Source organism: Diadema antillarum, unplaced genomic scaffold, assembly GCF_040938485.1.
Source record: "Diadema antillarum isolate AM-2024a unplaced genomic scaffold, OU_Dant_1.0 seq00000338_RagTag, whole genome shotgun sequence".
NCBI lineage: Eukaryota > Metazoa > Echinodermata > Echinoidea > Diadematoida > Diadematidae > Diadema > Diadema antillarum.
In genome coordinates this window covers 1332057-1356156 of record NW_027271351.1, presented here as the reverse complement: position 1 = coordinate 1356156, position 24100 = coordinate 1332057, and the positions used below count along the sequence as shown (strand labels likewise).

At 38.5% G+C, this 24100-nt stretch overlaps 2 protein-coding genes across 2 annotated transcripts in view; one reads left to right on the top strand and one right to left on the bottom strand.

Moving 5' to 3' along the window:
- Positions 1-2114: 2114 nt before the first annotated feature.
- LOC139730797 (AP-3 complex subunit sigma-1-like) lies at positions 2115-13315 on the bottom strand. The gene is made up of 6 exons (XM_071641666.1): positions 13204-13315; positions 9333-9424; positions 7852-7963; positions 6538-6609; positions 5447-5554; positions 2115-2775 (listed from the first exon to the last, which is right to left on the bottom strand). The coding sequence occupies exons 1-6, from the start codon at positions 13270-13272 to the stop codon at positions 2665-2667; spliced, it is 564 nt and encodes a 187-aa protein (XP_071497767.1). The 5' UTR covers positions 13273-13315; the 3' UTR covers positions 2115-2664.
- Positions 13316-17446: 4131 nt separating this feature from the next.
- The window catches only part of LOC139730796 (CTD small phosphatase-like protein 2-B), a 72133-nt gene continuing 65479 nt past the window's right edge, over positions 17447-24100 (top strand). Inside the window, exon 1 of the mRNA XM_071641664.1 lies at positions 17447-17500. The gene's annotated coding sequence lies outside the window, so the exon portion shown is untranslated. The remainder of the gene's footprint in view (positions 17501-24100) is intronic.

Here is a 24100-nt window from a genome sequence, read left to right as displayed (position 1 = left end):
CGCAACACCGCACGCAACACTACCCGATGCAGCAAAGGCTTTTGTTTCCCAATGAACCAGATCTGCAAAGCCTGCAAAGATAGTACGCCATGCGGTGCATTATTTTATCAGAAAGAACACATCTTTACTATTTGGAGCAGAAGAATTTACATACCCTTAAAAGGGTGAGTTCTAACACCGCCAATGCTTCTAATGACAGATGCATTCACAATAAAGCTTCTGGTACACTTTAGAGCAAAAGCATAGAAATTATCCTTGTACTATGTGTAGCGCGACACGGAGGTTCGTACAACACATCTCATAGAATTTGCACAGGAGCGATTCCGAACATTGTGTAGCCAGTGCATTTTGTGTCGTATCGTGTCTAAATTTTGCTGCCAGCGCAACAAATGATATTCTTCGGAATACAGTCATCCATGGCCCACAACATGAAATCTGGCTGATAATTTTGCCCGCCCCAATTGAGCAAATATTACCTAATAAGATGAGTATGATACATAGCATTCTTCTTCCTTTCTGGGCCTTAACTTATACACAGCCCTGTCACTGTACACAAGTGTCGCAACCGTGCTTCCCACGGCATCTGGTTGGGCTATCTGGGCCTATGAATAAATAATACAAGTGATATGGATGAGATGACAGCTCAATTTTGATATTCTCTGAACATAGAAAAAACAGAATCTACATTTTGGAGTGAATTTACTAGCTTGATAAATTAATTTTTGATCCTTTCCAGTGTGTTGGTCTTTCTTGCTTTCGGAAAACTCAAACTCAAGCAACTTTCCTTCGCCATAAACAGGCAACCATTCTTATCTTTAAGACCTTCTGCCTGTGAAGCAATTACAGTGTATCTTTACCTACTATTGCTTTTCATGTTTTCTTTTACTCTTTTTAAGCACAGGTTTTGTATAATGATGTATGTGAGTACAATAGGCACCCACGCATCAGTTTGTCATAACATTTTAGGAACACACAAAATATGTTATTGTCCTACATGTCTACAACTAAGTTAATATTCTCAATGGTGCAACAAATGCTCGGTCACTAGTTTGTGTGATTTCATTACTGTTTTGCTAGTACGCCCCATTCTAGAATAGGTGGGAATTTACAAAATCAATCCATAACAGAAATCAACTCATGATGAAATAACATGAATTCCTGTTTCTGGGTCTTTAGGAGCACAAAACTTGGTGTCTGCGGGAAAGCAGGATTTCAGCATCATATGTGATGACACAGCAGACAAAATTCTGAGGACTAAACATCACAGGTAATATTTGTATTCATGAAGTGATAAACTCACTTGTCGGGGGGGGGGGGGGGATTGTTCGATACCTTCGATATAAACAAATTAAATCTTCCATGGGGCTTCATGAATTAGTGTTGCCTCAAACCTGTCAGAAAAATTCAAGTATTTGCGATGATATTAGTGCAGCAATATCCCAATTCAACGCCCGAAGCGATGTCTGGTTCTGCCTGGAGGTTCCACCAGAGGCATGGGATTCTCCCGCTGCAGGTACCTCCCTGCCAAGGTCTTATCTGAGGCCTACTAAAATCATTCTGACAACACCCCCTTGGAATAATGACAGTGGCTCAGAACTACACGTGATGAACATGCATACCAGTACACCTAAAGCGGGTGCATACTGAACCAGCATGACACTGGATTGGCGGTTCTGAAATAATACTTACAAAGATGTGGTGAGTTGTTAGAAAGAGTGGAGAAGCTTTTCAGAGTAAAAACATTCATTGTGATTTTCAACAATTGATCCCTGCTGTAACATAGAGGAATGTGTTCTAGCCACACTATGGCACATAGCTACCTTAAAGGGAAACTTCATTTTGTGTTGTAGTTGACTTTTAAAGGGAGAGTGGGATCTAACACACAGAAAAGTAACAGTTTCATAATTTAAGTCAACTGAAATGTAGGAAAGTGTGATATTCATCATGCTCATTTGTGCAAATTAGATTAGGCGATGAATGTCTTCAATTCTCCTACTGGTTTGTAAAGGAAAGAAAGAGAAACAATTATTATATATATATATATATATATATATATATTCTTTTTTTTTTTTTTTTTTTTTTTTTGCGGTTGAAAATCCAGCAACTACCCCCCCTTTAATTTCTTCTTATTGTGATCATGCCAGAAAGGAAAATGAAATTAAAACTTGTGAGGCTATGACATCACCCTCTCATCTTATTTGCATACAATGATGTGACTGTGACTGATGTCACTCTCACAGAAAATACATGACACTGTAAAATTCTCTAAATTTCTTGCCCAATTCTTCTGATTGTTCTGCTTGTCTTTACATTAATCAGTCAACTTGAACATGGAGCGAACATTTCAATTGAAGTCCTACCCAAATGCAACCTTTAATCTGGTATGCACGTATGGAGATGTACATAGCAGCATGTGTTTCATGGGACCAATGACTAATCCCTTCACACAAAGGATGCCACTGGTGGAGTGGTAGTAACACCCCTAATCTACCGGTACTCCCACAAATGTATCCTTGTTTAAAGGGACCACGATCACAATGACACTGCTCCCTCCATACGCCTGTACTTACATATCATATATGTTTCTGTATATATGTATAGTCATATTTATATATATCTTCTTTTTTTAGTTTCTACTTTTCTTTGGACGTAACAGGGCTGACATCACTTGAAGGAGGGCAGGTTGGGCAAGCTGATGTTGGGTGTGGGAATGTTTGGCAGGTTGATGTTCTTCACGGCTGCTGCTGCCCGAGCAGGTGCCGCTGATAGACCAGCCTGTATGGGAAATGAAGAGATAATGAACATGACATTGATGACATTGATGACCAGCAACAATGATACCAAAACGAAATCAAAACCAAAACCACAACTGCTGCTGCTAGTAATATTATCTATACTGGGACTACAAATAGTAATGCTTTTACTACTACTGCTGTTACTGATATGACTGGTACTATTAGTCATTGTACTAATACTGTTGCAACTGATAGATCAGCCGGTATGGGAAATGAAGAGATAATGAAGATGACATCGCTGACATCAATGACCAGCAACAACGATACCAAAACAAAACCAAAACCAAAACCACAAATGCTGCTGCTAGTAATATTATCTATACTGGGACTACAAATAATCATACTTTTACTACTACTGCTGCTACTGATATGACTGGTACTATTAGTCATTGTACTAATACTGTTGCCACTGATAGACCAGCATGTATGGGAAAAGAAAAGGTAAGTGATGATGAAAATGATGACGACAACAAACATACCACAACAAATATAAAACCAAAACTACTAATTGCAACTGATTGACAAATTGCCCTACATCGACGTAAAAAAAAACTATTAATACTGCTGCTAGTAATATTATCTATACAGGTACTATATTAGTCATCGTACTTCTACCACTGTTGTCTGCAATACTGTTAGTACTATTACTTTTACTACTGCTGCTACTAATGCTACTTCCACTACCACTGCTACTATCACTACTCCTACCACCTCCACTACCACGAACAATCACCACAAGACTTATAACTCATTATATTTTGGATCAAAAATTTATCCTCTGATGATTGGTTGAAAGAGCTTCACGTGATTACAGGTATTTTCAGCTATTCTAGAAAGTTGACAGTCCATAAAGTACTATTTGCAAAATGATGTCACAAAGCAATTCTGAAATTGTGCGCAGCTTTGAACCATCAGTCTGTGAAATGTAACAATTTCTAACAAAACAATTGTGACGCCACAAAGCACTTTTGACATTGCGCACTACTCGTACTGTCACTCTGAAAATGTATCAATTTCCATGAGCACTGCTCGTACAGTCACTCCGAAAACGTACCAATTCCTAACAAAGCGATTGTGACGTCATAAAAACAATTTTGACATTGCGCAAATTGCTTTGCACCGTGCATCGCGTCGCGCTTGTCAAATGTAACATTACATCACAAAGCAGTTCTACATCGTACGCTGCTAGCTAGCTGCATGCTTGATAGTCAGTGTACGACCCCTTCAAAACATCGCATCCACGTTTACGACTTCTGGCTTTGCATTTCCCTCATTTTCCTTTTTTTTTTTTTGGAATTTTTGATCAAAAATATAAAACAAATATACTTTGCCTGATTTCGAGTTTCTTGTTAAAACTATAGGCCTCGGCGCCTCCAAAAGAACTATTCACTTTGGGGCTGCGCCCCTCAGTGAATAGTTCTTCTAGAGTCACCTCTGCCCATAGTTTTAACAAGAAACTCTCAAGGCCAAGTATATTTGTATACTTAGCACTTCTTCTCTTGTACTTCTCATTGAAATTGAGAGTATAAAACGTAGGTAACAGAAGGTAGCATCTACTCATCCCTCTTGCTTTACACATATATGGGCAAGTCCAAGATAATGTCCCCTCAGGTGCTCAAAATTCATCTTGATTTAATCTAAAAATTATTGATATCATGTTGTAGCCAAAGAATTAAATTGTATATTTCCAGCATAGAAAATATTGAATTATGCAAATTTATGCAAGAGAAACTGCCTTAATTTGCATAAATCAAAAACAAACCTTACGTATGGGACAAATGAAAAATATTCATCTAAAATCAGCTGAATTTGTTCTTGACCTAGTTCCTTTATGGACATGACCCCTGTATGAGCTAGTATAATTTCCAATTGGTAAGAGAAGGTCAGCAGATTAATTATGCAAATTATGCATTTTCCCAGAACGACGTGTCCCATACGTAAGGATTTGAGTATGTTTTTTAAAGTTTTTTCTGAAGATTTCTAACATTGACCAATCATACTTTAGGAAGTTCTAACTTATTCATTTTAACTCCAGATCAGCAAAATTAAATTTTGAAATTTCATAAATCCTTAATTAAAGTTTGCCTACGTATGGGACATTACATGCAAAGTAAATGGGAAATCCTCCTTTTGACATGGATGCTATATTTCCCCATGATGTTGGTGAGTGGCATCAGAAGATTACACTTTCATGAGAAAAATATTTGTACAAGGCCCCTGATACAAATACTTCCCAACCAGAATATGTGGAAGAGTGGTCCATGGTCTGAACAATGTAGTTTCAATGTGAAGGTCATAGCTTCAATACCTGCAATGGTACTTTTAATAGGCCATTGTTTAAGATGCTTAATCCTCAGTCTCCCTCTTTACCCATCTCTTTGTGATTGGATTAAGAATGTGTGTGTGTGCCATAACACAGCCCAACGGGAATACTTTTTACGTCCTATATTTAGCCTTACAAACAAACACCCACCCCCACCCCCCCCCCCCAAAAAAAAAATACATACACAGACACACACACACATACTCACACACACACACACACACACACACACACACACACACACCAACAAACACGCAAACAAAAACAAAAGTTGATGCAAACCCCTACAAAGAGTCATATCCGGTTGCCATAATGATCCTGGTCTTACCTCTTGCTTTTCCAGTTTGCTCTGCTCTTCTATCCTTGTCAGGATTTCTGTCATGTTCGTCTCCAGGACCATTCCACCCATGACCAACTCAGCCAGGATGTGATGCACCTGTGTATCAGAGGTCAGAGGTTGGAGGTCAGAAGCATTACAGATGACCTTCAGTAACTCAAGTGAATGTTCACTTTTTTTTGGGGGGGGGGAGAGGAGGGGAGGTTTTTGACATCTTGTGCATAATCATTTTCATTTCATCATCTAAAACAATTTTTGTGTCTCAAATCTGATGAACTTTGCCAGTCATATCTTTCTTAAAGTATAATTCATGAGTATACACAACAATTGTCACATTTTTCTGTAACTAGAATTATACACTTACAAAATCATGAAAATTTGATAACACTCTTGAACACCAAGTTAGAAACACCTCAGCCAGGGCCCTGTTTTACGAAGAGTTATAATTGATTATATAGTTGATTTCATTCATAAGTCTATGGCAGCCTGTGTGGTAAGGGAACTTACAATCGATTATATCTTTTGATAAAATGGGGCTCTGGTCTAGAACATTTGCACACTGCACCATTGATGGAAAAAGGAAGCAGTACAAGCCAGCTGACAACACACTTTGAAGGAGCTTTTATTTTGTCCCTACATCTGACTAACTGCATTATCATGATATATTTACAAGCATAATATTTTGCAAAGCAGGACTTGTGACACAAATTTACAAGTGCTGGTAGTTGAATTTGGGATCAAGAACCATAGTGATGAAATGAGTGCTCAGCATCTCTGTTAAAAAGTTAAGTTTTCCACATTGGAAATGATAAACACTGCATTTCTGTCATGGGGGAAATATTTACACCAGTTGTAAATTTCACATATAAATCAGTCAGCTTGCAAACTTCACAAAAATAAAACAATGTGATATATATTGCATACCAATGTCTTTGTTCTCAATCTCTTTAAAGTATACATATTTCAAAGTTGATGGTTTGCAATTAAGCAAATACACATGAACCTAAGACATGTATATCTCAGTAAATGTCTTCAAGGAGTATTAAACATTTGCAAAAACAAAAACTATCACATGAACTCACCTTATCAACATGAAATATTAAGTCAAGCTCGCACACATTTTCAAAACACTTGTCTAATGTCTCTACAAACACCTGCATGACAAAAAGAAAAAAAGAAGAGTGACACATTTAAGAATACTGAATTGAAAAAAAGAACAATGAAGAAATACCATAAGTGGATTCCTAAAGGACAGAAATTGCAATCTTAATAATTGTTATCCAACTGCTCAAGGGGAGAAGTATTAAAGTTTGTTACAAAACTACATTATATTCCTTCATGTTTTTCACAACTCTACAAATCTGTTACACGCTGCACATGGAATATCAATATCATAATCAAGAGAGAGCAAGCATATAGAATGAAAGCCTTATCCAAGAATATGTAGTTTACTCCTGAAACACTATGTATATGTTTCAATCACTATTGACCAGCATCTCAAGAATCAAAGACTGTATGACAGCATATCTTTAAATATATCTTTTTACCATCTGACTACAAACAGCTAGGCTCAGAGACTGAATGGCCTACTTGAAAGTTGTATCAATTAATCAGCTTGTCTGGAGGACATGATATCACCTTGAATAAAAGCCAAGTACTGTTGAACATGACTGCCTCATCAAACGGACATTAAAAAAAAAAAAAGTATGCTTCCGTCTAGTCATGAGTAATCGTATACGAATAGCGATTTGAGAACTGGCAAAATCTCTTTAATTGTGCCATTGTAGGATGGAATTACATCTATCATTATGATAACTTGATTACCCATCCCATCCCATACAAATAAATTTCCTTAAAAAGAAAAAAAGAAAAGAAAAAAAAAAAAGGTAATTTGATGAACAGACAATGTAGGGCACAGAATCATGGATTTACACAGTATCTCACGATGATCTTGAGCAGTAAGTAATTTCCCTTTGAATACATCACGGCATACATTTGTAGGTCTCATGTATGAATCAACCAGTACTAAGTTATACTTCATGTGATACAACAGTGACAACATTCTGGATCAAGATATCTCTTGGTAACATTCAAACGAAATACTAGAAAATGTGATTTCGGAGTTATATGCTTCAGAAACCGATGTTTCACACAGAGGCCATTACTGCTCAGATAGTAGTGAATACTCATACAGAACACATGCTACATTCTCTTTTAAATTTTGATACTCAGCGCAGAGAGAGAGAGAGAAGAGATGAACACATAATTTGCACTGAACACTATTGTAGAAAACAGGGCTCTGAATCAAATAAAGCTCATAAATCTGTCTAGTGACTAACAGTTTAGAAATTGGCATAAAAGGAAAGCCAGATTGCGTAAGCAAAACCAGTACTCACTTGTATTAAATCTAGGATGCCAAGTTCGCTCTCTGATGAGTCGACGCAGAAAACAAAGTAGAGCGTGGCATAATGCCTGTAGACCAGCTTGAAGTCTTCATTGCCTACAATCCTACAACAGAGCAAAATTAACATTTGAGACGCGATGCAATACATTCTAGATCTTCTCATATGAAGTTGTAACTCAGACTTTTCAAAATTTGGCAGGAGTACATATAATATAATTTAAAATGTACAAGGTACTTGGGTAACAGTTTTATACTGCATACGCCATATATTTAGCGAGTCTACTTTTTCACAAATTGGGACTTCCTGACAATTTTGCAAGTGTTTAAATTTGCGATTATGGAGCACAGTACTGAATGGAGAAATGCAAGCATGCATGTCACATTCATGTCGAGATAAGAGTTCATATTTTTTTGTGTTTTTAAATTCATGAATACCACCCGACTCTCGAAATTCACAAAAATAAAAACCTCACGAAATATTTGGCGTTTACAGTACAATGTACCTGAGGGTGTGCCATCCCATCACAGGAATCTCAGTAAGATTAAAAGTGGGAATTTCCCAAAACATACATTGACTAAGAAAGATTAGTGACACAATTCAGTAAACCTTTAAGAATTGGCTGCTCTACTAAAAAGTTATGAAGTTTAAAGCATTGAATAGTTCCCTGTGCTGCCCTCTACGGTTGGCAACTCCACAATAATTTGTGATGTCACATTACAGTAGAACACTTCATGTTTTATGAAAAGTGCACATTCCCTCGACATATTAGTAAATATTTTAGGTAAATACTTCATTCCCTGTGCCTTCCAATGGAGCTAGGTCATATGTTCTTTCAATGTCTTAGACAAATGAATATTAGTGAAATACTTATGACATTTCTATACACAATCTTACTACTGTGATATCATGAAGAGTTGTAGTACAACTGTACTTCCATCTGGAGAGGGTGGCATATGAAATGAATCAAAACTTTTAAACAATAGAAATCACATCTCTTGAGTGCATTGTGAAATTTTTCTCATATTTTTACTGAGCATTTCACAAATCCTCTGTATTGGCTAAATCAACGTATGTTTGGGAAAGTCCCCCATTAATGACCATTATAATTTGGGTCTTTACTGAAAATTCATTAGTGGTAAGTAGAGGTTACATCACATGCTATCACAGCCTTGCAAATACAAAGTCTGTAGAAATCTACTTTCTGCACTGTTTTCCTTTAACAATAGAACAAACATGTGTACAGATTGATACACAGTCTGTCTATCTGTGTATCAGATATGAGAGTGATGTTGTGAAGCTCTATGGATGAGTTTCAAGTTTGTTGTTTGTATAATACATGATTAGCTTATCAGCTAATCGTAGTTCCTGAAAAGTATTGATCTTTGTGATCATGATATCTGGCCAATGAACAATCAACTTGCAAGAAACAAACAACATAAAACATTGCCTTGATCAATATGACTTTAACTTACATGCCACCTTCGAGAAAATTGCACACATTGTCGTCTCGCTTGGACACCAGGTGGAAGGTTTCCCTAATTATCTGCTGCTGCTCATCTTCATTCTGTTTGGGGATTTAAGAATACAGCAGACATACACACGTGTAGGAAAGGAACACACGGGTTACATATAGTCAGGGTGTCCAACCTCTGCAGTAGGTAGTAAAAAAAAACATGTTTTGAAAGCAAACACCATATTTTGCTTTAAGGCATGGGGAACTGTGCAAACTATGCATTCTAAATCATATTACAGAAAAACATTATTTTTTACTAAACAAAAATCTTCTTGATGAAGAAAAATTATACAATAACATCATAATGACATACACGTACATAATGTGGCCTATTACTGTAAAAGTGGATACTTTCATGTGACTAATTTTTCACGCTCTGCCTGGTAAGATGAGTTTCACATGTTTTTAATTCCGCAGAATCAAGACATCATCTACTGGAACACATGGCAAGCAAAAATATTTGCATGCTTTTATTTTCGCGCTAGTTTCTGGTTGCGCGAAATGCGCGAAAATTTCAACACCACAAAAATGTCCACTTTTACAGTAGTTGACAGCTTTGCAGTGTATATTCCTTCTCTCAAGACAATTTGCCGCAGTTAAGAAGCAGTGCGAAAAAAAAAATATTGAGATACGTGTGTCCAGGAACAAGCAGCAACTTTAAACCATACTACAAATTGTATACAAGAAATGTTATCCTGCATATCAGAGTGAGAAATTTGGTGTATAACACATGAAGCCATTTGCTATGACAGCTACTTATAGAAATATGAGTATGTGTGTGTGAGAGGGATTTTGTTCCAATTAAGAAGTATATCAATGGTTCCTGACAGCTGAATTTTGGTCTTCATTGAATTTGTGTCTTAATCTATATTTTCATCTCTTCTTTTTTTTTTTTGGGGGGGGGAGGGGTGAATGGTCCATACTTAAGCTTGACCATAGTATTTCAATTCACCTATCATACAGAACTAGGGATGATGCTAAGACAAACAGTTCACTTCTTTGATGGAGAGAAGGCTACACAATGTAGGAAAGAAAATCCTCCTGAGAAGCAAAATACATTAAAAAAAGGGGGAAATGTAATGCATTATAGCAATGAAATACTGACCAGTAGCAGATCAGTAAAATTTGAGAGAAATCTCACAAATATTTAAACATATAGGGCCATTTGACTGTACTGTTCATAATATGACTTACATACAGTATTCCCCATACAGTATATTCAAGGGACCTGCAAATATAATATGTACACTACATCCCCTTGAAGCAGCATTTGTCAGTGATTCTGCTTATCAAATGGTCATTTTGTGATTACACATCAAAGTTGCAGGTCTACACTTAATGACTTCACAAAAAGGGGGATAAAAATCAATAAATGGCATCTTAAATGTCAGGTAATATGACAACAAATTGACTTTAAATCAAATGTCAAGTTTTTGTCACATAAAGGCATTTCTTGTGAAGAAACACTTATTTTGGTTTTAAAAAAATTACCAAGAGAAAACAAAATTTCTTGAAATTGTCCACTTGGAAAAGAAAGTACACCCTCTACTGTAACGTTCATCTTCGAGAAAAGCTAAGATGAGACAATTACTGTTTGTTACCTTCTGCGTAGTTTAACAATAGTAATTGGTATATCTATGGATATGCAAATAGACAATCTACATTGTATGTACAATTGCAGGTACAGTAAGCCCAAGTACAGTTGTAGCTTTGACTTATGCTTGGTAGATGGGATACTATACCCTAGTGAAAAAAAAAGAGGAGAATTTCTAAAATGGCATAAAAAGGATGAGAGTATGTACCAAGGCTCTCCTTAGCATAAAAACAGCAGTTTTGAAGCAATCCATGATAGATTCTTTGTGGCCCCTCTACAGAATTTGGCTATGGTTCTGGTTTGGTACTGTACACTATGCCCTTGTGGGCTAACAATCATGGTGCAGTGGTAGAGAATGTGTATGTGAGTGTTTTGTTGTGCATCTGCTTGACAATGCTCTTCCATTTCATTAATCCCATTGTCTTCAGTGAAATGGTTAAATCACATACATGTACTACGATATATCAAAACATAAAATATCAATTTATTCAGTCAAATGATTTGCAATTGTTTGGGCAATGCAAATATGGCTGTCTCTTAAATACAGTGCGGTGCGACCTCTGTAATCCAGCAATGTTGGGACCCATGCCTGTCCTGGATAAGAGATTTGGCTGGGATGTGGGAGAAGCAATGTTTTTGTACATGTACATGTACAAAACCTGTAGCTGCTGACCCAGTGCAGTGGTAACTACAAGTACATGTAAGTAGGCAGCATACTACAGTACATTTTTTCATCCGACTTCATTCAACTTGCCATAAATCATTTTGTACATTGATATTTTGCTTCCATGTACTTGAAAGGGTCATTGCATTTTGGACCGCCAACTTCAATTTCAGATTGTTTCAGAACAGAGGCAGCGTACACTGCGATTGCTTGCAAAGAGCGAGTTGTTTGGAGCGGCGACATGCATGTCAACAATGATATCGATGCTTCCCGATGTTGATGACTGATTTTATTTAAATTTACATCATCCATGAGTGATTGGAAAAAAATCTACTTGTAATGTAACAAGTAGACCTCTATATCCTGAGATTTTGTTGCAGTTTGGTTCAGTAGAATTTGAGATATCTACAGGGGCATGGATACAGCATAAAAAAAATTAATTACTTAGCCCCTTATTCTGGTACAGGAATAAATTACGTACATTTTGTACATAAACTCATAATCCAGGCCAGGACAGGTATATTGAGCAAGTTTTGTAGACCTACAGAACAAGCTACCCATGATTCCAACAAAACGCCGTCCAAAATACCTACAAACAAGCTACATACAACCGCTTGCTACATGTAGAACTAGGTACATGTAGTAGAAGCTTTAGCGCACGGTTGAATCTTGGCATGGGAGGTCAAGCCTTGGTGCCGGGGCTAGTGTTTGTACTACAAATTGTAGGAATTTCATTTGTGAAATGAATTTTCTTTTTGTCTTCACTGCTGTATGTGTGAACATGTCTGGATTGATGAAAATCGAGGTCAGACACAACAGCCCAGCTAAATCTAAATTACATATTAAGTGGTTTACTCAGTGATGTCCAGACAAGCAATGATAAATGCACAGCAATGGCATAGCATGCACAATTCCTATTTCTCCGGCCTCCACAGATGCAATGAATGTCTAACGTTACACTGGAGCTGTAAAACTTTATTGCTTGACGCCGCCTGCGTGATCATGTGATTGGCCCACTTACAAATCGGAAACCACTCTTGCAAGACTAGACTAGCTTAGTAGCTAGATTTTAACCCTAAACCAGTAACAACGTAAGTAGTAAAGTTAAGCCTACATTCTATGGCTATGCACTTGTGTACCGTATGCCGTTCTTAAAAATCCTGATGTTCTCGCCTTTCACTTAACTAATAAATATTCAACTGATCTGCCCCTTATTGACTAAACTGATCCGACTCATTCGAGATAAATGCGTACAAACACCACTCGTCTCTCATCCATGGATCTCGCCGGGCCGGGTAGTGCACACCTTATGTAAGGCAATAGGGGATAGGCCGAGCCATATATTACAAAATACTAAATAGATACGGTATGGACTAGCACAAGTTAGAAGTCTATAACCATCAATCCAAATCGGCTGTACAGTGAATCGCTCGCGTAAATCCTTATATGTGGGACCACACAAACGCGCACTTTCAAACGCCACGGCACATCACACATCAGTCCAATAAACCGGTCAAATATGTCTTTATTATTACGGTAACTTGGTACTATGTAAATACATAAAGAACTTACATAATGTGTATAGAACTTGACAAGTCTGGGTTTCCCATGGTTGTTGAAGACTAATATTGCCTTTATCATCTTGACGCGATTAATACCTTGTCCAATCTCATTGAACTGACTCACAGATATGATAGGGTGGACTACTGCTGACGGAGACGATATCAATCGGTGATCGGTTTGACTGAAGAATAATAGAAAAGATTGAAACGATGTTCCTATCGATCACTGACCGACCCACAGCTGGGAGAAAGAAAGAAAGAGTGAATGCGAAATTAAAAGAAAGGGAACTTGTCACAACTCACAATCGTACAATCGTATAAGGATTTCAGTTCAGAACACGATGATAATCTAAGCTGATTAGTGATGTATATTGCTCCCAATCCGAAAAGTTAGAGATCTCTTCTCCTACTACAGCAATTAGCAGGGGCCGATCCAGGAATTCCGTACGGGCGTAAAGAGGGGACGCGTTTACAAAATTAAAGGGGGGGGGGGGGGGGGGGGGGGGCGCACGCACCCCTACCCCCATTTTTTTCTTTTTATTTATTTTGTTTCAACAAAAAATAAAGGGGGGGGGGGCGTGCGCCGGTTGCGGTCCTCCCTGGGTCCGCCCCTGATTAGACTAGGCCTATTGTTCTACTGATATAAGCTAAGCTTCTCTATTTATCATTATCATATGTGTGCATGTGTGGGTGTATGTGTGGTGTGTGTATGTGTGTGTGTGTGTGTGTGTGTGCGCGTGTGTTTTCTTAGGTGAATAATTACTGGTACAATGTATTTTTGAACGTTTACCACGACTTTCAACGGCAAATACATGTAACACACAAAAAAAAAAAGACTAGAAAAAAAAAACAAGTTGCATTTTCTAGAATGTTACTTTCTGGACCGCGGTGAAAGAGTGCTGAACAATATTCTCGCTTTAATCCCTATTTTAGCTCTCATCTCGCACCCATCCCTTCATTGAGACTGAGCTAGATATTCATATTAAACCAAATTTAGTATCTGACTCACAGAATATAATCTACCCTTCAGATTCCAAGGAACAATACATATCAATCCAACCGGAAATGAAACTCACCAGTCATGGTAAGGGGGAAGGGGGGTCAACGCTGAACTGCCATGCAACACCTGCAAGGGGTTATTACATGCACGTATTAAAAAAAATAGGTCTTAAACCTGTTGAAACTATTTCTGTATAGTTGGACGCGTGCTTAAAAATAGCCAGACGTAGAAAATTGCATCAAATTTACTCATGTCATTGTAAAACTGCATGGTTCACTTTGATGGTGGTGATATAGTTATTATTATTACATTTATTATATCATTATTATTATCATAATTATTATTATTATTAGTAGTAGTAGTAGTAGTATCATTATTATTATTACTATTATCATTATTATCATTATTACTATTATTATTATTATTATTATTACTATATTATTATCTTTATCATTATCATTATCATTACTATCATCGTCATCATCTGTCCGTGCTCATGAGACCTCATACGATAAATATTGCAGGTGTTAACGTCCACGCCGACAACATCATCTGTTGTTATCATTCTGAAGTTCTTAGAGGAGAGCATGGCTACTAAATTTGAGATGGAAAGTCCCCATCATCAGCCACACTAACCCACGTTTTCATCAAATTTGCATTCACTACAATTATTTTGTGTTTAATTTTACCCTTTTAATATGTTCGGTTTAGCTTTCACTGCATGTAAATAAATACATGTATATAAGGTTCTAATGCCCTTGTACACGGGTTAGTATAGGGGCCCAGGCTATAGTAAGACACCAATATAATATTCTTTGGAACAGTCTGAAACAGCTGAGGGGAAGCCGACACTGTGTTTGGATTGTTCAAGTTACGGGAGTAAGGTGAATACTTTTACTAACAAAATACGCCCATCACCAAGTAATGTACATTATTTATTTAACATTGACACGATTTGGCGCTATCCAGCTATCCCCAAGCTAATGATCGCACACTTTATTGCATTATAGGCCTACACAGGCAATGCAGCTGAGCGCAGACGAGTGGTCGTTTAATAAGTACCTGATAGGTATTAACTACCTATTACATTTTATAGTATATATAGTCAGGCCTATACTATGATGATATCAGAGACTCCAACCCCAAGCACCTTCTGATCTGGAGATTCTCCTGCCCGAAACCCCTAGCAAACGGGAGACTCCGAGATGATTGTGTGCGAAGCGCGAAGTTCCTATAGGGTTCTAGATGTTCTCTGGTGCTATCTAAGGCTTATTTTTTCAACATACAATAGCAATAAGTAAGAAATCCTCTCCACCGGGAGACACAGAGCCAGGGCGGGAGGAATCAAAACTGGGTTTTCGGCGGGAGATCTCCCGTGGAAAACGGGAGAGTTGGAGTCTCTGTGATATCGTATATGCATGGTGAAAAGTAAAAGACCGCGCAAGGTCACGTGATGTCTCTCTCCTTATCACCAATTAAACAATGCTCTATATTTGTATATTGGATTTTTAAAAAATCATCACCTAGTCCTTGGTTCAAAGAGCTTCACTTGATAAATTCTAAATTACATTTTGGATCAAAAATTTTACTCTCTGGATAGTGATTCAGATTGGTTGAAAAAGCGGAGGCCCGTTAAGATGACCACACGGTTGAGCACAGCTTTTGTATTCTCATTTTTTTTATTATGCTGATTTCAGCATCATTTCTATAGATCTTGATGTTTTTATTAACATCGTAGCTTTTTTTCTTCTGTATTGTCACTGGAGTGGCTCCAAAGTTACCTGTTTTAAGGCCTATAGCTGTACACGTCGTATATATAAAATGCGAGAGAATGTATAGGGGCGGATCCAGAATTCCGTGCAAAGGGGAGGCGCCTTTACAAAATTAAAGGCGGGCGCACACACCCCCAATTTTTTTCCTTTTCATTTCTTTTGTTTTCACATAAACTGAATCCGGTTCCATGACAATTACTCCCCCCTCTGGATTCGCCACTGTAGCAGTAGCAGTTTTGGCCGTCGCAACTGAATCCGGTTCCATGACAATTGCTCCTATGCAATATCTGCACGCTAAACCAAACATAAATTCTACCCACAAACATATAACCCTTAATCCTAATCCTCGCATCAAACTAAAAACCTAAAACCCCCAACCCTAACCCTATGGGCCTAACCCGAAGTCCTCGGAGAAAATCAGACGGGAGCAACACGTCGTCGCAGGAGCAAATATTTTTATCATTGGTGTCATCACTGAATCCAACGCTTCAAACAGCGACTCTTAATTTTTCAAGCCAAGGATGATGAAATTAGTGAGCTTCCAGCTTATAAAAGTAAATGAAAAAAACAAACAAAAGGAAACAAAGAACGGAAATTTGAAGCACAAGCTTTGATCTTTATGATACGAATCAATTAAGGAATTAAACTTCATAATTTGATCACATTCTTATTTTGCAAAATATTGATTTGAAGCTAATAAACACTAAGCAACCAAAAATGCGCTGTTGGTTGTTGTTTTCCCCAAACACAAACAACCAATACAGAATGACAATTCAAGAGAAAACTGGCGAAACGGATAATATTTAGCTCGTGTCTGAAAATGCCATGAGCATGACGAAAAATTATCAAGGCAGGATGAAATATCTCCACATCACAGGTCTGGTTTCTCGAAGTTCTTCATCACAGGTAGATTCCACAAAATGGATACTTCTTTAGAATTTTTTTTTCTGTAAAACGGTGGAAATTCATGTTTTTTTATCTAACGTAGGATTAAGCCATCAATCAGGCCCATACTAGTAGGCTAATCCAACACACAGTTACAGTATATTTATGCTCACACTTCAGCACTGTACGTCATTCGGCAGTTCGCTGTTTATCTAAATTATTTCACGTCAGTTTATGACACAGAGCGAGAGACAGAATTTGCCGCGGATACAAGACTAGACTATTCCTGGCAACATGATATTTCAAATTTATTTGTTTTTTATCTTAAACTATTCTTATAAAAGAAAAAATATATTGAAGACGAAAATAATTAATTTTTTCTATCTTGAAATGGGAAATTTGAGCATTTGTGTATCTGGTATGCAGTATAATAGCCTTTAAAATTGGTAATATACGCCTGAACGACTAGTTTTCAGCTGTAAGTTTTCGCGTGAATACAAGTGCGCCAAGTCAGTGTACTTACCACTGTGCACTCGCGATGGCTTTGCTTTTACACTACTGATGATGGCACTATTGCAAACATCCGGGACATCGCAGTTCAAGCTATTTTCGTCGCGGGAACGCCGGAGACGAAACTGGAATGTAGGCTGGTAAGTTAGCATTTATCTGTTAAATTGCATGCTTACGATCGTTCTGTAGCGTCATGAATAACGGCTTTCTATTTGTTGTTTAATTCGAAATCATGCAATATACATGGTATAATGTGTCTTTCGGGGGATAGTTTAGAAAATCACAAACAATACTAATCGTTTCTCTTGAATCTTTCGCCGCGACCCTGTTACCGTAAACATAGACTGTCGTACAAGTACAGTGCAGTAATGTTGTGCAGAGTGATTCGGGCAGCCCATCTCTCATATCGTATTCAGTGCTCTCGTGCGGTGCATGTCACATGCATTCACAATCAGCCAAGCCACGACGATCCGCGCACACGGGGACACACGGCCAGCCAGGTTGTGTTTGCGTGCAAGCCGAAGCGAAGGCTCTGCTGGCTGCTGCGAGGATGCCGTATTTTCAAACATGTATCCTCCCGCCATAACTAGAAACAAGTTTCTATGGCTCGAATTCTGTACTTGTGACAAGTGAAATGCCTAGTCGTGTTAGTCTAATTTACTTATGATTCATTTGTGCTCATACTGTATGGTGTTCTGGTGAGTTGACTCTTTATTTACCTGTATTGGTTGTAACTTCTTAAAATCTTAATGCTGTGAGTGTGAGTTTTAAATACAAAATTAGAAGTTTTTTGGAGAGTCCTAACTTGACATTCACTCGGGAAGTCTGATTGAATTGAGAATGGCTGTGTATGTAGTAACAAACTAGAGACTAGAGTCCTAGACAGAAAGATCCGTCTGTCCGGAGGAGCCTTTTATTTTTTTGACGTTATCGCTCTCCTCCTTAGACAGACGCAGTCTCCGCGGAACATATACCCGACGACCAGATACAGACCGATCTTTCGGTCAAGTAACAAACCCACAACAATGCATAATGGCAGCTGAGCTGTGTCGTGCCGCATTTATCTGTAGACAGTAGAGTCTACTCTATACGGTACCTTGATAGAATTGGAATAAAAAGAACTTAGGCTAGGGTCTACATGTATGTTTCGAATGAAGAATATACATTGTAAATCTCATGAGTGTTGAGCTAACGTCTAATCTAGTGTAGTGAGAGTAATAAAACTGTAGTAGGAAACATGAATTTGAAATATTTCTAACATTGCGTGGACATGTTCAATATGTCAAATGGACAAAGATATGGCATTGTGACCTATGATGTCTACAAGAGACCTCCTGCTGCGTACAACATACATGTAGATGTGGCCTCTGAATAGGATGTGTTCTTGAATGGATATTGATTCCTGTCAATGTCATTTTACTGATCTAGTGAATAATCCAATACAATGTACATACATGGGATTAATTGTATTTTTAATGTACTCTCGGCTAAGGCAATCGACAACCTTGCGAAATTTCAGCAAAATAAATAGTGAACTTATGCACTTGTCAATTGTAGTCCCGGCCCCTGGGTACCCGGGGATGGCCGGGACTTGCATCCCACTTGCAATTTTGGGATGTTACACCACCCGGCCAAGTCCCGGCCAAGTCTTCGACAGGTCGGGCAAAATTTTCACGGAAATCCCCCGCTAAGTCCCCGGCAGGTCGGGCAAAATTGAAGTTGAAATCCCCGGCCAATTCCCTGACAGTCTGGGCAATATTTGCGACAAGCCGCGCATATTTGCATAGAAATCCCCGGCCAAGTCCCGACCCTCAAGGCCTGGTCACACTGCCCAAAAGTCGCGTAAGTTTGCATAAATCATGCAAGAAATTTGGTTGTGCGTGCTTGTCCGTTGAGAATTTTCGCTGATTTACGCGATGAAAATCACCGATGAATTGTGCAGGGACTACGGAAATATCACTAAAAAATCACTAAACCACGCACTTTCAGCGCATAGGCACGCAAAGGCCCCAAATAGGGCGAATTCGTGGTTGTGCGCGACGACTGAGGTCCACGGAAAATCATGCATACTCTGCGCTTTATCACAATGAATTGCGTATGAATCGCGCATGATTCGCACATGAACGTGATAGCGGCAACATTTTCACAAACGATCACTGATATTCAACGCATATTTCACGCGTTTTTCGCGTAAGAACAACGCAAACTACGCAAAAATTACATAAAACAGCGCAATACTGCCTAAACTTTTACGCGAAGCCGAGTTTTGAGCTGCTCAAAAACCTGGCCTTTGAGGACCTGTCACACTGCCTAAAAGTCGCATAAACGCATGAATCACGTAAGAAATTCGAGCCTTATTTACGCGATACATGCGCGATCCAGTGCGCATTTCATGAGTTTGTCTACAACGTGGAACCTTCGTGGTTGTCAGCCGATGTGCGCCGGATTGGCGCTTTACGCCATTCCGGGTTTTGAGGAGCTAAAAACTCTGCTTCGCGTAAAAGTTTACACATTATTGCGCTGTTTTACGTAAGATTTGCGTGGTTCTTACGCGAGCAATGCGCGAAATATGCGTGGAATATCAGCGATTGTTCGCAAAAATGTTGGTGCCGCTATAGCGTTCACCAACGACTCTCCACTGACGATTAGCAGACATAAATAATGACGCATGTTTCGCGCTTGTAACACCTACGTATCACTGAAAATGACTGAAAAATATATTGGCGTAGGCCTATGTATCTCTAACAGAACACGCAATAAGCGCATGTAATACGAAATACTGATCGATGAATCACTATATATCACTAACAATTCACGTATGATTGTGGGGCTATATTTTTGCGTGATCTTTCCGTAGTTCTTGCGCAATTCATCGGTGATTTTTCATTGCGTAAATCAGCGAAAATGGTCAAATTCTCAATGGACAAGCACGCAAAACCAAATTTCTTATGTGATTTATGCGATTACGCAACTTTTGGGCAGTGTGACCGAGCCCGCATGGAATCGCGTAAAGCGCCAATCCGGCGCACATCCGCAGACAATACGATCGAAGGTTCCACGTCAGAAAAATTTATGAAATGCGCAAATCGCGCATGTTTCGCGTGAGGCTCTATTTCCTTATATGATTCATGCGTTTACGCGACTTTTGGGCAATGTTACCAAGTCCTCAATAGCGGGGAATTGCTAGTCAAGCGAAATAATTTATGGTCACATTACCGTACTAGAAATGGTACAAGTCATGGTCAACTCTGAAGCAAAATCTGGCTCAATCCCGGCCAAAATTCCCGCCCCAAATGCCTGCCATTTGGTTGGAGCGAATTTCCCCCGACAAGCCCCGGTTTATTCCCCACCCACCGGGGCAAAATAAGTGAATCTCCCCCGACAAAGCCCGGTCCATTCCCGACCCACTGGGGCAAAATCATTGAATTTCCCCCGACAACACCCCGGTACATCCCCGGTCCACCGGGGCAAATTAAGTGAATTTCCCTCTACAAAGCCCGGTCTATTCCCGACCCACCCAGGCGAAAAAAATGCTGAAATCCCCGCCCAACTTGGTTGCAAGTCCCGGCCATCCCTGAGTACCCATGGGCCGGGACTACAATTGACAAGTGCATTAGTCATGAATGACATTTGATGTTCAAATATCACCTAAAATGTTTTAATAAGCAACGGTGTTGGGACTGTTGGACCTTACTGTTGTGAGTCTTTGCCCACATGCTCATTTCATGTTTTTTCATAATGTGTATTTTTATTTTTTTTTTCATATATGCATGGCATTTTCTTTTTTTCACTTATATTAATATTCTGTTTTTCATGGAGAGAGTGAAGTAATTTCAGGGTGCTCCAAGAGTCCAAACTCACTAGTCACTGTTGTCACTTGTCTGATTAGGGCAATTTAAACTCACTGTAGTCTAGGGCAAGTACTGTAAAACAATATTTTCGCGGCGTGAAATTTTCCCAAATTGGAGCCGACTGCCTTTTTCGCAGCATGACATTTTCGCAAGTATCCTCTATCATTCAATGCATATAGTGTAGACAAGAACTTTCATGTGCATTTTAATTTTGCGAATCTTGGCACTCACAAAATTTGCGAAATTAAAATGCACGCGAAGATTCCTCATTTTACAGTAATGTTATGTAAAGGGACCCTTGCCTATTAAACGTAATGCCCTTGCCTTTCGTGCCCAGTTAGGCAAGGCGTACCAAATACAGTACATGTGCAGTGTCTGCGGGAATCATGTCTTGAATTTAATTCATAGCCAACTATTTTGCTCAGTATCCTATATGGGATATTTTATGTACACCACTGTAATATCTCATATCAAATAGTCTGACATTCCATCTGGATATGACCCAAAATATGACTTTTCTTGACTCTGTCCAAAGGTACTGACTACCTTGTTAAATTTTAGGACAGTACACCACAAGGCATTAAAGGGATATGTATGTGTACTGTTACGAATCTTGGAGAAAATAATAAGGAAATGACTCTAACTCTGAGCTGCTGCCCAAAAGTAATTGACTTTTTATGGAAGTTGGGTATAAATGGTACAGCGAAACTATGCAAAGGATATTAGTGTACAGAGTCTTGGAGAAAATTTTAAAGATGATGGGACTCAAATGGAAGAGTAGGAAGACTGGAATGAAAAAGAAAAACAACAGCATGTTAGTAATGTTGTATTCAATGACTGCTACAGCTGGTTTTAGGAACCCACTGGTGTCATGCTACCATTGTACATGTAGTTGAAGTGTAATGCAGCTGAAGCTGTCTTGGTATTTATTATTTTGACGAATCTGATTCTGCTTAAATGTTTTATTACAATGTAGAATCAGTGGCTTTGTGGCACTTTCTTTATTTTTAGTGCTTCTCTCTTTTGAGGTATTCTTTCATGATACCATAGATTTCTATATTAAGATTCAAAACCCATCTAATGAAGTGCTATTGAATCATCTTGATATTTTCACTTCTGATATTCTTTCCCATCTTCCATAGCAATTCTTCCTTTGATGCTTGCTGATATCTTGTCTTTTCAAAGTTTATACAAGACTGCCCACGCAATTGTGTAGAAAACAATTAACTTTCAGGTCATTATGGGTTTTCACAATATCCATTTTCGATTTTCGGTAGAAAGACCTGAATGGGTTTTCCTATTGTATGATGCATACGTAAGCATGCCTACGTGTACAACGTACACTTATGCGTTGTCATATAGTGGGGAATTTGTAGTCATTTACAATAAGCCAAAAATATTATTTGAGTATGTTTGACCTGTCATTGCATCCATTAAATGTTTTGTGTGGCAGCAAAGTCACCAATTGCAACCATTCGACAGCATTTTAGGTACACATACACTCTGTATGTGTTTTTATAAGAATTTTTATGCCGCAATCATTGCTGTTACCATAGCAACAACTCAAGTGCTCACTGCCGAAGGCTAGAACTTCAATTATCGTAATTTGCAAATCGTCACAAAGTGTTGTATTATTCAACTTACATTAGATGTGTGTCAGAATGTGCCGTATTCAGTGACATAACACACTGCATTTGATTCTTGCCTTTGATTGTGTTTTATTCTGTAGAGGAAATCCATAATAACACTCATATTTTCAGGAGAGTACACCTTATGTAAGTAGTGCTGGGAGAAATTTGAATTTTATGAGCACACTTGCAGGGAGAGTAACAGATCAATGACAATCTGAAAAAAAAAAAGACAAATGGCATTTGATTAACCAATGACCGTATTATTGATGGGATATCGTATCAACACAGAAATGGGCAGTGACCATCCATCATTGTCTTTGTCCACACTAGGTTTAATGTGGCTTTTGAAAGAAATGAGAATTCCTGTGCATGAAATGCTTTCCTCTCCTTATTGCCATAATATACACTGTATATATTTGAGGATATTGTACATATTGTATGTGTTACGTGTACACATCATTCTAGCTACAGATGGACTAGAGCAAAGTGATGCTTCCAACCCATATGTTTCAAATGTTATTGTGTGTTTTTAAACAGTGCTCACACCTTTGCTTGTGACCAGGACAGTCATGTTACTGACTTTCTTCATATCATGTTAGAACAGTTTGTCAAATAGGTTGTCACTTATTGTTCTGATTTACAAGCTGCCATGACTTTCTGATATCCATCTTTTTTTTAATTTCTGTAAACTTCTCTTCAATCCTTTGACCATGCAAATCTAAACAAAATTTTGTTTTATATTCATGAGTTCTCCTAGAAACAAAGTCTCAGATATTTGTGTAATAACCAGACCAGACCGCTCTTTAGAAATTATGAACGTGACCCAAATTAGGAGTGCCGCCATGAGCACCAGTGCAAACTGTGTTGATATCACCCTTGTTTTGAGATTCAGCTTAGGTGCCATTGTTATTAGTGCAAGGTGTATTTGTTTGAAGTAAACAAATCCTGAAATAGGCACAATCGTGAGTAGATGAGGGCATTGCTCCTGTGAGCTCTTTAATGGCTCTGCCTCCAGATCTCACCAGGGGTTTCCTTGAATGCCTGCGAACCTATGGCGCACACAGCTACACTGTAGCTGGTATATTGGTTTCTTTCACTGCTCTGTCCAAGTGTGCGTACTGCCATAGTTTCTTTGAATCCTCCAAGGAAAACTCCAATTCCATGTTCAGGTTGACATTGACAAAAAATCAAACAGATCAGTTTCAGTATTATCAGACTTCTTTTCACTCACTGTAAACGGGGTCCTAGTCTCTGTACC